General features: G+C 44.6%; 1 protein-coding gene across 1 annotated transcript in view; it reads left to right on the top strand.

The window, feature by feature from the left end:
• Positions 1–14,165, top strand: part of CACNA1G (calcium voltage-gated channel subunit alpha1 G) — a 230,784-nt gene that overhangs the window by 211,577 nt on the left and 5,042 nt on the right. The window contains exons 51-60 of the mRNA XM_019542480.1: positions 334–501; positions 1,963–2,146; positions 4,015–4,120; positions 6,062–6,215; positions 7,830–8,037; positions 8,624–8,934; positions 10,179–10,378; positions 10,469–10,595; positions 12,054–12,155; positions 13,636–13,782. Coding sequence (XP_019398025.1) covers positions 334–501; positions 1,963–2,146; positions 4,015–4,120; positions 6,062–6,215; positions 7,830–8,037; positions 8,624–8,934; positions 10,179–10,378; positions 10,469–10,595; positions 12,054–12,155; positions 13,636–13,782 — 1,707 coding nt within the window. The remainder of the gene's footprint in view (positions 1–333; positions 502–1,962; positions 2,147–4,014; positions 4,121–6,061; positions 6,216–7,829; positions 8,038–8,623; positions 8,935–10,178; positions 10,379–10,468; positions 10,596–12,053; positions 12,156–13,635; positions 13,783–14,165) is intronic.

The following is a 14,165-nucleotide window of genomic DNA, read 5'->3' as shown; positions in this document are numbered from 1 at the left end:
TGATTGCACACTCCACCTTCTTCCACAAGTGTAAGGTAACTCATGCCAAGTTCAGGAACTTGATGCAGTTTGGAAACCCTTTTACAGAACTGATCTTGTTTGAGGGTTCCTAAATGACATTACATAAAATTCTCCCTTTAAGCTGTGATCTGAATGGAAATAAGGTGTGCTGGCTGTATGAGGATTCCTTTCCCCCTCCAACTGAGTGTGCTATTCCTTTGAAGTTCCCACACTGTGCTTAGGCTTATACATGACATGTGAGTGCATCTGAGCACTTTTAGTGTTTGTAGACTACTTATGTGATGTATTTTGTACTCTCCTCCTACCCTGCAGGGCATCAACCTCTCAGGCGGTCAGAGGCAGAGAGTTAGCCTTGCTCGTTCGGTGTTCAGCGATGCTGATGTCTACCTGTTAGACGATCCTCTCTCGGCTGTGGATTCCCACGTTGCAAAGCACATCTTTGATAAAGTTATCGGACCAGAAGGAGCACTTAAAGAAAAGGTAAGCCTGCAGCTGGATTCTCTTTTCTACACAAGCCCAAACTCCTGATCCTGCAAGGGTTAACCAAGGTTTCCTATGGAAAATATCCACGATGGCTATGTTGAAAATAGAAGTGTCTCAGGGGATTTACTGCACTCCCCTTCTTGGACTTTGTTTACAACCTTAAGGCTTCTGCTGGCAGACAGAAGCTGCCGTAATGAAGCTACTAGAGTTCACCCCAGCTCCTAGCAGCTCTGCATGACTTATGGAAGCAATTCTGGCACCAGGCATGCAGGGTACTAGCTGTTACAGGGGCCACAGATACTGCCACCCAGTAGCTGCCATGGGTGCTGGGTGGCAGCAAAAGTCTTCCGTCACAGAGCTGGTAGTGGTGTGCTGACAAAGACAAGGTCTGCTGTCACAGAGGAGCTGTAAGTAGGACTTCCCCGTAGTTTTGTTGGCAGAACTTCGTGGGATAGACCAAGCCTCAGGGTTGTTCATTACTCCCACGATACCACACAAGTGATACTCATGAACAAGTCATTGCTTCCCCCAGACTTTGTGGTATTCTTTAACCTTCTAACTCCTTGATGATCTTGTCTCAGATATGGTATCAGGCTAGATAAGAACTTATAAGGGAAACTGCAAGGAAAAGAATAGGCTGTAGGAAGCGTGATTCAGCAATATAGACTGTGCCCTCTGTGACTAAGCGTGTACATTGAAGGTGTGACTAGTTTACATGAACATACATAAGCTAGCCTTATGCAAACTAGCTCAGGAACTAACTGCAGCCAGTTGCAACTGGACGCATTTCAGGTGCCAAGTTCGTGTTTACTTGTGCAGTATGCGCTGAAGCCTGCCTTGCCAGAGCTACACTACTGTTAGCCCTTGACCTGATTAGATTAAAGCAACCGACTAATTCTGGATCATGATTTAGTCATACCCTACATCAGTACTAGATTAGTTTCCCAGTTCTGATAGACTGTTAAAAACACCATCATTTCAAATGAGAGAGAATGCCAAAGCCCTGTCACTGTTGAACATTGCATGGCTCTCTCCGAACAGTCGTGGTTCTTCTGCCTAGTGCCTTAGCTGAACTCCGAGTTAGCCGAGTATGGGGAGCAGAGCCGATCCTAGCGGGTTCGGGACCCCAAGCAAATCAGCTTGTGTGGGGCCCCCTAAACGTTGTGTAGAGCCATGGTACCCCTGCAAAGGGTGGGGAGTGGTCTCTGTGCTTCTTCTGTGGCATGGGGCTCAGCTGCCAGCTCCAGGTGGGCCCACAGGAGGCGCCGCAGCTGCTCCACCTGGTTGCACAGGGCCCCCCAATGTGCAGGGCCTGGGACGGTCACCCTGATTCACCATACGCTAGGGATGGCTCTGATGGGGAGTTATGTTATGCCGGTCTAAATTCTTCCCAGTAATGGAACATAGTAGTTGCAGAGGTGGCGTTGTAATGCAGAGGTGTTTCTTCTTCCCATGCAGACCCGAATTTTGGTGACCCATGGCATCAGCTTTCTACCTCAGGTGGACCATATAGTTGTCCTTATAGATGGCAGGGTCTCTGAAACGGGATCCTATCAAGAGCTTTTGAAGCAAAATGGAGCTTTTGCAGAATTCCTTCGAAATTATGCACCTGATGAAGACACAGAAGAGGATGAGCCAACAAGTACAGTGTTTCTCGTTCTTCTTAAGCTATGGCTTAAGTCAACCAGGCCTGGATTTTTCTAGGCATAAATGTGATCAGGAAAGTGTAATAATCTGGCCTCCTTTATTTTTTCCAGCTGGCAAGGAAAATGTTAAGTATTGTCATTTTTTTAGGCTAACTAAGCCAGCTTGATAACACCTTCTAGTGTAAAGGATGAATGATGGGAATACTGAAATTTGAGTAAGTAGCTGTCTTCCCAAATAGGTTGTTTTCCTCCGGAAAAAAACCCAAAACATTCCTCTGCCTTAGGCTATGTGCCTGTGGCAGGGGACTGTTGGTGCTTGCCACTTTAAGGACTCAGCCAAGCAGCCAGCAGGTGCTTGATTGCGGCAGCTATTTTAGATCTCTGGCCGCCCATATGAACAGGGCAGTTTGCTGCTGGCAGCCCAGGTAGTAACATTGTCTGGCTGCAAGGCTGCTTGAAACACTTGGAGGGAAGGGCAGGAGCTGTAGGGGATAGTTCAGAGGCTCCTGGTCCTAGGCATGACCTAAAACTGCACCCTGCCAGGAGTGGGTGGCCTGGTGTGGCTCTCAGTGGTGCAGGAGTCCCCAGGAAATACCAGACCAGTTACCACCCTGGTGAAAGGTGGGTTGGGGTGCCTTAATAACCCCAGCTCCCACAACCAGGTGAGTTACCCCCTAGTAGGGTCCAGAAGGTGGACCCAGGAGACAGAATGGGGCTACAGACTCAGAAGCCTGACTTGAAATCCCCCAGCTGGTCAAGGCTGGGGCCACGACTGGAAGGGTCAAAGGGCCAGGGGCCCACCGTGAGGCCGAGGGCCTGGGGTTCTGACTGGCCTGGAGGTGAGGCCAAGGCCAGTGTAGCCAGAGGTCCCCGGGGGGACCACACCCATAAGGGGGAACAGCTCAGGGAGCTAAGCAGCCCCAAATGAAGGCGGAGTAGGCCAAGTGGAGTCGGGACCAGAGGATTCTGGGGCCCCAGAGTGGGGCCAGTGATGTTAGCAGCTAGTGGATGCCATTTGCAAGGCTTGGGCTGTGGTGTAGTGGGGGAACGGAGCTGCAGAGAGGGCCCCCTGGCCTCGGGACAAGAATGGGCAGCCTCCCGCCTTAATTTAACAACTTAATTAATTAACATCAAGGTATGGCAGGCGAGAAGGCGGGCAGTTGGCCCAGAAACAGGTGGGCAGGCCAAAGGCAAATTGGCCCAGAGGAGACCCCCCTGTTATAGTGCCTCTTCTCTGCAATAATGTGAGAAATTGGATTCTTTCAGTATTTCTAAATTATGAGAGAGAGACTTCAGCAGTTAGCAAAGATATTATTGGTGGGAAAATTCAGTGGCAGTCTAAGGATAGATTTGGACTTGACTGTCCCAAAGGAGTATCCAGAGCACAGTGTTTCTGTTGTACAGCCTGATGCAAATGACTTCCTAATCTGAGTTCTTTCAGGTTTTTATCTGTCTGAATTTACATGGTGGAAAATGAGAGTGATTTGGTTAATGTATTCCTTGGATGTAGCAATATGCATCAGGAGTAAAAAGACAAATAGGAAGCAGAAGTTATACGTAATCCTCCTGGCAACAAGAGAGAGCAGTTCCTCCTAGCTTTCTAGGCTGAAACACTGGAAGGGCGGGTTCTGTTCACAAATGTGGCTAAAAGTGATAATAATGCCACCCCTTAGCACTCATAATGTCTTTCAAATACTTGACAAACATTAATAAATCATGCCAGCTGCCCTGTCAGGTACAATCACCATTATCTGCATAGGGAAACTGTTGCAATGAGCTTCAGGACTCAGGCTTCCAATTGCTGTTTGCCTCTTGAGTTTCTGCTTTGTTCAGCATAAAGTTTAGATGCAATCTTCCATTTCAGTGCTAGAGGAAGAAGAAGTCTTGCTTGCTGAAGATACACTCAGCAACCACACCGATCTCACAGATAATGAACCGGTGACAAATGAAGTCCGCAAGCAGTTCCTAAGGTAAACATTAAGGATTTTTGTGAACCCACTGCTTAGCTGAGCTTGAAGCATGTTTTAAGGAAATGGTCTTTAACATTAGCAGGTAAGGTAGCTGCTAGCATGACGTAGCTAAGCTACCAGACTCTGCATCTTTCATTGTAGACTTCCATTCCTTCTGTGTCGAAGCCTCCTGTGACCATTTAAAAAAATAATGGATGATAATATCACGTAAAACATCTATTCCTGTGAGACCTGTTTTTAATCAAAAGTGAATTAATTCCAAGTGACTGTGCAGTTCTCAGATGGTGCTACAGTAAATATTTATACACACAGCGCTGGGCTGCTGCCAATTAGATTAATAATAGGCCTTTGCTTCCCACCTGTCCTCTGAGTGTCTTGGAAGTCTTGGGGGTTTTTGAGTAGCTCATTCAAAGATGTAGTCTACTTCCATGGCAAAGGGTCCTTGCTGGATAAAGGCAGGGGTTAGGTCAGTGCTGTGAGTGCCACAGCTACTTGGAGCAGATGTGGTTGTACCTGAGGACCAGGATATGGATGACAGTTTTCTCAGTATGTTCGGAATGATTACTGGTTTTGTGGATTTAAGTGTAGTGGTCTCTACTTTTTTTAGTATCGTGGTTTGTAGGGTGCCATCCTGGATGTGCGGATTGTGGTATGAAGAAAGCTGATGTTTGTATAAGATAATGCAAGAGAGAATGTGAGAGATGGGTAGTAGTTGTTGAAGTTATGGTAGACTTCAACGAGCGAGTCCAGATGTTCGGTCCAAACAATGAAAATGTCATGTGTGCATCACAAGTACGAGGACAGGTTCGATGGCACAGTTTTCCGAAAATGTCTCTTCAAGGTGGCTGATGAAGTGGCTGGCATATTGGAGAGGGGAGCATTTTTGTGCCCACAGATGTGCCCATGATTTGGAGGATGTGTTGGTTGTTGAAAGTAAAGTTGCTTAGGTGAGGATGAAATGGATGATTTGGGCCATGCATGGTGGTGGTAAATCTGTGTGTAGTCCCATGTTCTTACTGGTATTTTCGGCAGTATTGTCTTAATTTTGTGAGATGTTAGTATATAGGCTAGTGACAGTCATGGTCTGTCTTTACACAGAGGTGGTTAATGTTCTGGATCTTGTTGAGGAAGTCTATTATGCCTTGACAAAAACTTGGCCCTTTGAGTGTCAAGTGGTTTGAGGATGATTCTGTGAACCTTGGTGGCTCTCCAGTGAGGGTATCAGCTTGATATGATGCCAAAGTTTCCTTACTATATTTAGCTGCTTTCTCTGCTACCTTCCCTGTGCTCCCCAGGTAATAATGACCTTTTTCTCTTTTGAATGGTCTTGTTCTTTTCAATAACTAGGTTACCTGTTTCAACTGCCCTTTACTGGTTTTGCAGCTACTTCTGATACCGTCTCTCTGCTCCACAAACTGCCCTCTTTTCCCTTCTCTACATAACCGTATCCATGAAGCTAAACAGCCCATTTGATCTTATATCTAGGTTTAGGCTGCATCTGCTTCTTTCCCGGATCTGGTGAAGGGTTCTGTGTGCCTAAAAGCTTGTCTCACATCCCTCCCAAGTATATGGTGGGTCTGGTAAAAGATATTGCCAAATAAACCTTCCTTTTTTTCATATTCCTTGGACCATTCTGGCTACAACAGCACTCTGGCTTTAAAGTCAGGCTTGTAAATACAGGGTCTGCTTATTATACGTGCTGAGCCTCAGCAGCTTCCATAGAGCTCAGTAGGAATTTTTTTCTCATCACCTCTGACAGTGGGATTATGTATGTAGGTATTTAGCCTAACTGCCCATATCTGCAGCGGCGACGCGCGCAGACATCTCACAGGAGGAAAGCAGGAGAATTGGGAAGCAAGTGCCTGTCTCCTCAGCCTCAGGCCTGCATTTGAACTGCCACGATCTTCCTTCCCACTCCTAATAAACTCCTCATTTTAACAGGCAAATTAGTGTGATATCTTCAGAGGTGGGAGAATGTCCCAGTAAAATGTCAACGAGAAGAAGAGTATGTGAAATTAAGCCAGTAGAGACTCTGCCAACAAAAAAAAAAGACGCCAAAAAACTTATTGAGGCGGAAACTTCTGAAACGGGAACGGTACGTGTTGATTTTTTTTTCTCTTTTTATTTTCTTTTAATTATATTCCAGTTTATATATAAAGTTTTATTATACATAAAAACGTGTTCTGTTAAGCATGTTGCGTTCCAAATGCAGGGAGATGATAGCTTTACAAAAGCCACAAGGCAATTTAGGATTTGTTGTACTAGATCAGGTGCCTGGGACTTTACGTCTGGGATAATATCAGCAGAGGCTTCTGTACCTGGACAGCACTTTATACTGCTCCATGAAACGTGTCTGATCCCACCAGCCTTCGCACTGCATAGCTCCAAATGTTATTTGTCCCAGAATTATCTAGACGCTTTTTAAATGTAGCATTATTGTTTGTTCCTGACAGTCTACAGAAGTGAATTCCTCCCGTTAGATGTGTGCTGCACGAAGATAGTTTATTTCACTTAAAATTGTCCTTTCCGTGGTCTCCGGGGAGCATTTGTTACACCACATTGTAGAAACAAGAACGTTTTGCAACCTGTATGCAATCCTGGGTTAGCTGTCCTCCCCAGAGGGTCTCCATGTTCTGCTGAAGGAGAGCCTTCCCAGTTGAGGAAGGGGTGGTAAATGACTGAGCACATGAAGGAAGGAAGATGCAATGAAAATACCTAGGCTTGTGCCACCAAAAAGTTTCCTGGACTCTGTTAAAAAAGAGTAGCCTCCAGACTGCATTTTCTACACATTAAACATTGCTAGGGCTCAGTGTCACGGAAATTGGAGGAGATATTGGTTCAATCAGTGGTTCTCGAACTTGTTAGACTTGAGGTGCCTCCTTAACTTTTGTGAATTGAGCAGCACTCCATTTCAAATACGAATGCATTTATTGCAGTGCTTACCTGCTCGCAGAGAGGGGCGGGGCACTGGGGCCAGGCAGGGACAAACCTGGCTCTGTGCTTATCTCCTAACACCTGCTTATCTCTTCACACCTCAGGTCGCCCTTCAAAAGATCTTGCAACTCCCCGGTTGAGAGTCACGGGGTTAAGCATTATTAGTTGCTGCCTTATGTCATGAACCTTTCCAAAGCAGCTCAGACAATGGGAATCATGCTTATAATTATGCCCTCCCCTTATTCTTTTAAAGATGCAGTTCTGCTGTGGGTCCCTCTCTAAGCAAGTCTGCATGGGAAACCTACTCTGCCCAGCAGTGGTGCCCTTAAACACGCCGCATTGCTCCACCTCGGGCTGCTTCATAAGCTGGCAGCAGCATAGCTGTGTCCAGGTAGCAGTGCAGTTGGGCCAGTTAGTATGGGGGACAGCTGATTAGCTTTCACTCGGCCCTGCTAATTAGCCCACCTGAAGCACAGTAGTCTAAAGAAAAATTATGCATGATCCCAAAAAAGCAAAGCCAGACAGACTGTTTCAGAGTAGTTGCCACCCACTGTCAAGAGATGAAGCTGTCTCTTCAAAGGAGCAATCCTCTGACTTCGAGCGAAGCTAACTAAATTGTATTTCCTGCAATTTATTGGAGGTTTGGGCACTCTCAAGCTTAGTGGTCCCTCTACTGGACAGATCTGAGAAGGATTCTTTTGCTTATTCTCTCTGTCAGCTCTGGACTAGAGTTGAATGTAGACATATAAATACACTGTGCTCTGCAAATTTTCAGGTCAAGTTGACAGTATTTTGGCAGTACATGAAGGCCATCAGTCCCATAGCATGTGTAATTATATGTTTCCTGTATTGCTGTCAAAATGCTGCTGCGATCGGGGCCAATGTATGGCTCAGCGACTGGACCAATGAACCTGTGATAAATGGAACTCAGCATAACACAAGCATGCGACTCGGTGTCTATGCTGCCCTGGGCCTCTTGCAAGGTAAAAATATTTCTCAGATGAATATAGTTATTATTCATCCTCATGTAGCAAAGAATGAACTGGGAGTGTCATTGCAATAACTGCAAGGGGTCCTGTGCTCCAGAAAAGATGATTTGTGAGAAAAGGTAAAAAAGTAACATGGGGTTGGTAATAGTTGATTGAATTGACACTTCAGGAACTACTTGATCCCAAGGAAAGGAAGGATTAAGAAGCTTGGATAATGATGCAAGGTGCTGGGAGGGGCACAGAGATATTAAGTAAGAACTGTAGGATTAGGATGGCAGCAGTGAGAATGAAATGGAGACTGAGGGGTAGGGTGAAAGCTGCATGGAGGGTGTACACAAGGATGAAATAAGATACGTACCTGTCGCATATGGGCTGCCTGGCTGGATTCTGCTGACTTTATTCACCTAAGTTGTTTCCCTGCAGTCAGCAATGTGTAGCATAGGAATGGGCCTAGATATAGCAGATAAAGAGGAAAGTCTTCCACCGCAATGAAAATAGCTGATTCTGTTAAAGTCAAACAGCTTCATGTTGTGCACACTGAGCATACAAACTTCTGCAACTTTCTCCCTTGTGTTAACAGGTGTCCTAGTGCTCATCTCTTCCTTCACGCTGGCAATGGGTGGCATCAGTGCAGCCCAAAAGCTTCACGCTGCACTGTTGGAGAACAAATTTCACACGCCCCAGTCTTTCTTTGATACCACACCAACAGGTCGGATCATCAACCGCTTCTCTAAGGACATATATGTGATTGATGAAGTGTTACCACCTACCATCTTGATGTTCCTACAAACTTTTTTCACCTCTTTGCAAACCATGATTGTAATAGTAACAAGCACTCCACTCTTTGCTGTGGTTATTATACCCCTAGCAATTCTATACTTCTTTGTCCAGGTAATTTATTGTTTGTGGGGCTGTTGTCCTGACAATTATGGTACTGTTCTTATTGTTTTGTTCTTACTTTTACCACCCTGCAGAAACTCTGGAAATACTCTCTTTGCGCTGATCCTAAAAGTCCCTAAAAAGGCAATAAGCTTTTTTTTTTTTTTTTTTTTTTTTAACTTTATTTTATTTTTAGCTTTTTGAAAAGCTCACAGGATGACTTTTTGAAACCGTATAAAATATATTTATGGAAAGAAAATATGGATACTCTTGACCCATTTAACTTCCAACTATTAGTTCTTGTTATACCTTCTTTGGCTAAGTTAAAACCAGACAAAATCCAGCTTGGTCTGATAGATATCAGAAGCCTGAATTTAGTAGTTTCAATCAAGTTGCCAAAAGAGGTGCCCATCTTGAAGATAATATCATATTAACGGGCAGTCTTGTTTGCACTCTTGACCGGGCTGTCTGATTTTGAATTGGGTTGCGCAGACTGCGTGCCATCTTCCTTAGATGTGGCGTTTCTAGGGGCATGGACAAACGAACAGATTATTGTGATTTAGTGTTGAGTGGAGACTTGCGATGGTAGACGGCAAGGTAGATATGTACCTTTGTAGACTAACTAAATAAGATATATAGAGAAAAGGCACAGGCTTTCAGGAACCTGGGTTCACTTACACTGTGGAAGGACTTGCTGTGTCAGTCGTTCTGCAGTACACATCTGCTCTTCACAGGAACTGAAACATCGCTTGGGGCAATGTAGCCTTCAGCAGGGTCAAGCTGAGCATAGTTTAGCTTTCACTTAGCACACAGTAAGAATCTGCTCACAAACTGTTACTGAAGAGCGGTAGACAGGTGATAAGTCCACACCCAGCAGTAATTTCTGTTAATGTATTGTTTGTCTGTCTCTTAGATCATGCCAAAAGCCAAGCAACTGGAAACCGGGAATAGGTTTATAACTTTTTCCTTCATATGTATTTATCTGCATCGCAGGGGGATAAGACAGCATTTTTCATAATCACCTGTCAGCGCATCTGTGAGCTGATATAAAGCGTACTGATCAGTGATGTCAATGGAAAACCTATAGTCATTTGACTGTGGGCTTTTTCATTTCAGTGGCATCATTAGTCACTATCACTCTTTACTATTAGCATTAGAAATATTTAGATTAGAATTGTATTATTGTACAGTTTTCATTGCTTATTTAAATTTTTAAGAATTATTTTGGGTGATTGTTTTACATTTAACGTTGGCAGCGGTTCTACGTGGCCACCTCGCGTCAGCTAAAGCGCCTGGAGTCTGTCAGCAGATCCCCCATTTATTCCCATTTTTCGGAAACAGTCTCAGGGACCAGTGTCATCCGAGCCTATGGAAGAGAGAAATCCTTCATAAACATCAGCGACATAAAAGTAGATGAAAATCAGAAAAGTTATTATCCCGGCATTGTATCGAACAGGTAAGGCCATACCCACCATTTAGGCAGGCTAATGTTTCCATAGCACTTCAAGTGATTATTTACCCCTCTGTATGTTTGCTTATTTAACAGGTGGCTGGGTATTCGAGTTGAATTTGTAGGAAGTTGTGTTGTCTTCTTTGCTGCTCTCTTTGCTGTATTGGGTAAAAACAGCCTGAATGCCGGCCTCGTAGGACTTTCGGTATCCTATGCATTACAGGTGTGTATTTCCTGTCTCAAATGAGTGTTCATGAACGTTTTTTATCCATAGCATTGTCCTATTACCTATTATTGAGAAGTACTCATAATAATCCTTGTTAATGAATAACTGTTATCACCCAGTGTGATGGTAATAACAGTTTTTACACACACTCACTACTTCTAGAAGGCCTGAGTTCTTCACAAATGAGGAATTTATATGAACAGTTCCAGTGATCACCTCTGAGATTGGGTCCCCTATGTGCTATGGGTAGTCATCACTTCAAAGAACTTGCATTAAAAATAGATAAGATGGTATCCCTGCTTCTGTCCCTGTGAGGAGAAATGTTTAGGGTAATTTGTAAAAAAAGAAGATCTTAAACTGACGAAAGTACAACTTGCACAAAAGAGCAGTGAGACAAGGATGATACGAGGGATGCAATTCTGGGCCATGAGAAGAAGGAAAAGTTACTAGTAAAAGCAGAGATGATAATGTTGAAATGGATTCTTGGAGCCGGCTTGAAGGAGAAGGTGAGAAAGATAGCACTAGGACAGCCTTGGGAGTACAAAAAGTCACCAAACAGTCAGAGAAGCTAGATTGAGATGGCTTAGTCATGTAATGAGGCAGGACAGAGAGACCACTGACTACACAGATAATCTACAAGATGACTCTGACTGGCAAGAGGCTGAGATGATGATCAAGACCAACAACATTGGGACAGAGAGGAGACACTCAAGCATCCAACCAGATGACGCAGTAGATCACTACAAATGGAGAATAATGTTCTGAGCAGCTGACCCTACCCTGAAGCCATATAAAGAAGATGATGACAATGACGGTGTCCCATTTTAGGGATGGGGAAATGAGGGAGAGTGAAACTAGGGGTGCCTGTAGACGTGCTGGGAGGATACTCTGATGTGCTATAATTACAGTGCTTCAGAGCAGACTCAATTAATCAAGTCTGTTGGAGCGTGGTAATTACTGCGCTCCAGCAACCTCTCATGTATCAGTGTCCCCATGCACCAAAATGACGGCAGGGGTGTTTGAACTAAAGCTCGTCAAATGAGCTTTAGTTCAAGTACCCCCACTGCCATTTTGAAGCGCAGAGAAATTGAGACGTGAGGTGCTGCGGTGCTTTAATTAGAGCAGCTCTAATTAAAGCACCCCTGGAGCATGTGTAAAAGTGCCCTAAGGGACTTGACCACTGTTACAAACCAGGTCTGTAGCAGATATCGGACCTCAATCCAGGTCTCTTAAATTTCACAACCTATCTGTAAACTTTGGTCCTGTTGCCTGCACCAGACGATGGAGTGGATCACAACATCATCTGGTGCAGGCAACATATTGCAACATAAATTGCAACATATTGTAGTTTAGGGTATTGCTGTAAAAACAACCTATAATGAGATTAATACTGTAAACTATATGCTACACTCCTGTCCTTCTCTGGGGTAATGGTTTATTCTTTTTATTGTCCAGGTGACAGTGGCTCTGAATTGGATGGTACGGATGGCTTCTGACCTTGAAAGCAACATTGTAGCTGTAGAAAGAGTGAAAGAGTATTCAGAAACTGAGACCGAGGTCAGCTCCTGAAGTATTCACAAGCAAGCATGTTATGCTTAGAAACATGTAAATATGCATGGCACTTTGTTAGATGCTAAAACCGGGAGGATTCTGCTCTCAGGGCCTTCCTGTGTAACTTAGATAAGTATAATGCTCTAGACCAGTGATTCTCAACCCTATTAGATTCAAGGCAACCCTTGGAAAATGCCACCTCTTAGTTTTCACTCATTTTGACTGAAGAGAAAGAATAGAGCAATTCGTCTTTTGCAAAGAAGGCAGAAAGACTACAGCAGGTCTGAATGTTTTTAACACTATAGACTCCTATTTGAAATCTCCAGGTTTATCTTATGACTCACGTTTGCGCACCTAACAGTGCTAACAGTTCATGGCGGTACCTCTGAAAAGATCTCAAGACACCCTGGGGTGCTGTGGGCACCCAGCTTGAGAATCACTGCTCTAGAGGATAGTTTGGGCTCATCTGTACTACAGAATTTTACTACTGGTGTTGATACAAAGCCAAATTTGCTACTGAGATGGACAGGCAAAATGCTGCTGCAGTCAATGGAACTGCACAGAAATATATTTTCGCGCACAGAAATTTTGTCCTGTTGTCTACATGCCGTTCGTGTAATTAAAGGCCCTAATTGGGTGGACAGGAATGTGATCTATCCCTGCTGCCAAGCATGGCTGTAAAGCCATCAGCAGGCTGTCCACAGGTCTGACGCAGTACCTCTCTTAGTCAGCTTAGACAGGCTGCGGGTCTCCCATGATTTTCTTCCATAGGGTATCTCAAACCACAATGCACAGTGTTGTCAAAAGAGCCCACCTACAGTCCTTCCCATCTGGTACCAGAAGCAAAGGCAGTTTGGGATTGCCACCCAGCATCCCAAAATGCACCAGCACAAGCAAGTTGTTCAGCTTGGCAAATAGATAGTTATGCCATGAAATCTACTTGTGGACATGGAGGATATTTTTAGTTACGGTGCACAGTAGAGGGAGGATTGTGGGAGGCAGGATGAGAGGACGGCTACTGTGTGCAGCCTTGAAGCTGAAGCAGTGTGTTGAGCCAGGAAGCCAGGGAAGACACAAAAATATATTGTGAGCCAGATCTTGAGCTGCTGTAAAACAACACATTGCTTCTGCGCTCCACTTGACTTGAAAAAGGATACTGTGCTATCCGAAAGCTTGCTAGAAACATCAGCCTCTCCAAGTTGGTTTAATCAAAGAGATCAACTCGAATCAAAAGACTCTGTAGATCATACTGCTATGGAAGGCAGTGGAACTGTGCTGCTTCGCACCAGATTCGGTTTGGGCCCTAGAAGAATGGATTGAAATGAAGGGGTCAGTTTTTCTTGCTAATTGGTCTACCAGATGCAGAAGAAAAGGATTTTTTTTTGAAAATGCTTTAGCAGCTCCCATACCACAACTGTAGTATTTTAAATCAGTCTGCCCCTTTTCAAGCCTTCAGGGAGTATTGCTCACTGCCACTTTCTTTTAGGCTCCCTGGATAATTGAAGACAGGAGGCCACCAGAAGACTGGCCGGCCAAAGGGGAGGTAGAGTTTGTTAACTACTCGGTGAGGTACAGGAAAGGCCTAGATCTGGTACTGACGGACCTAAACCTCAGAGTGAACGGTGGAGAAAAGGTATGATACCGCATGTTGTCTCTGGTGTTTCACATGGGATTTGCTGTAACAAAAGTGGCTGTGACAGATCCTCAGCTAGCGTTAAAGGACATAACTCCATTTACGGGCACAGTGAGTCTGATGTACTGCGTTTAAAATGCTCGTGTAGACTTCAAAGGAAGTGTCTAGCATCACCGTTTCTCTCAAAGGCCAGCACAGGGTTGGTGCATTTCTGAGTCCAAGCAGTTCTTGCGTCTAACTTTGATCTGGGCAGTTTGTGTGATGGAGGGAAGTGATCCTGTTTCATAGTTACATAGTTTCACAGTTTCTAGGGTCGGAAGGGACCTGAGCAGATCATCTAGTCCGACCCCCTGCCATGGCAGGAAAGAGTACTGGGGTCAAAC

Source organism: Crocodylus porosus, unplaced genomic scaffold, assembly GCF_001723895.1.
Source record: "Crocodylus porosus isolate Cpor-Errol unplaced genomic scaffold, CroPor_comp1, whole genome shotgun sequence".
In the NCBI taxonomy this organism is placed as follows: domain Eukaryota; kingdom Metazoa; phylum Chordata; order Crocodylia; family Crocodylidae; genus Crocodylus; species Crocodylus porosus.
The sequence above is the reverse complement of the archived record's forward strand: the minus strand, read 5'-3'. Positions and strand labels throughout refer to the sequence as shown.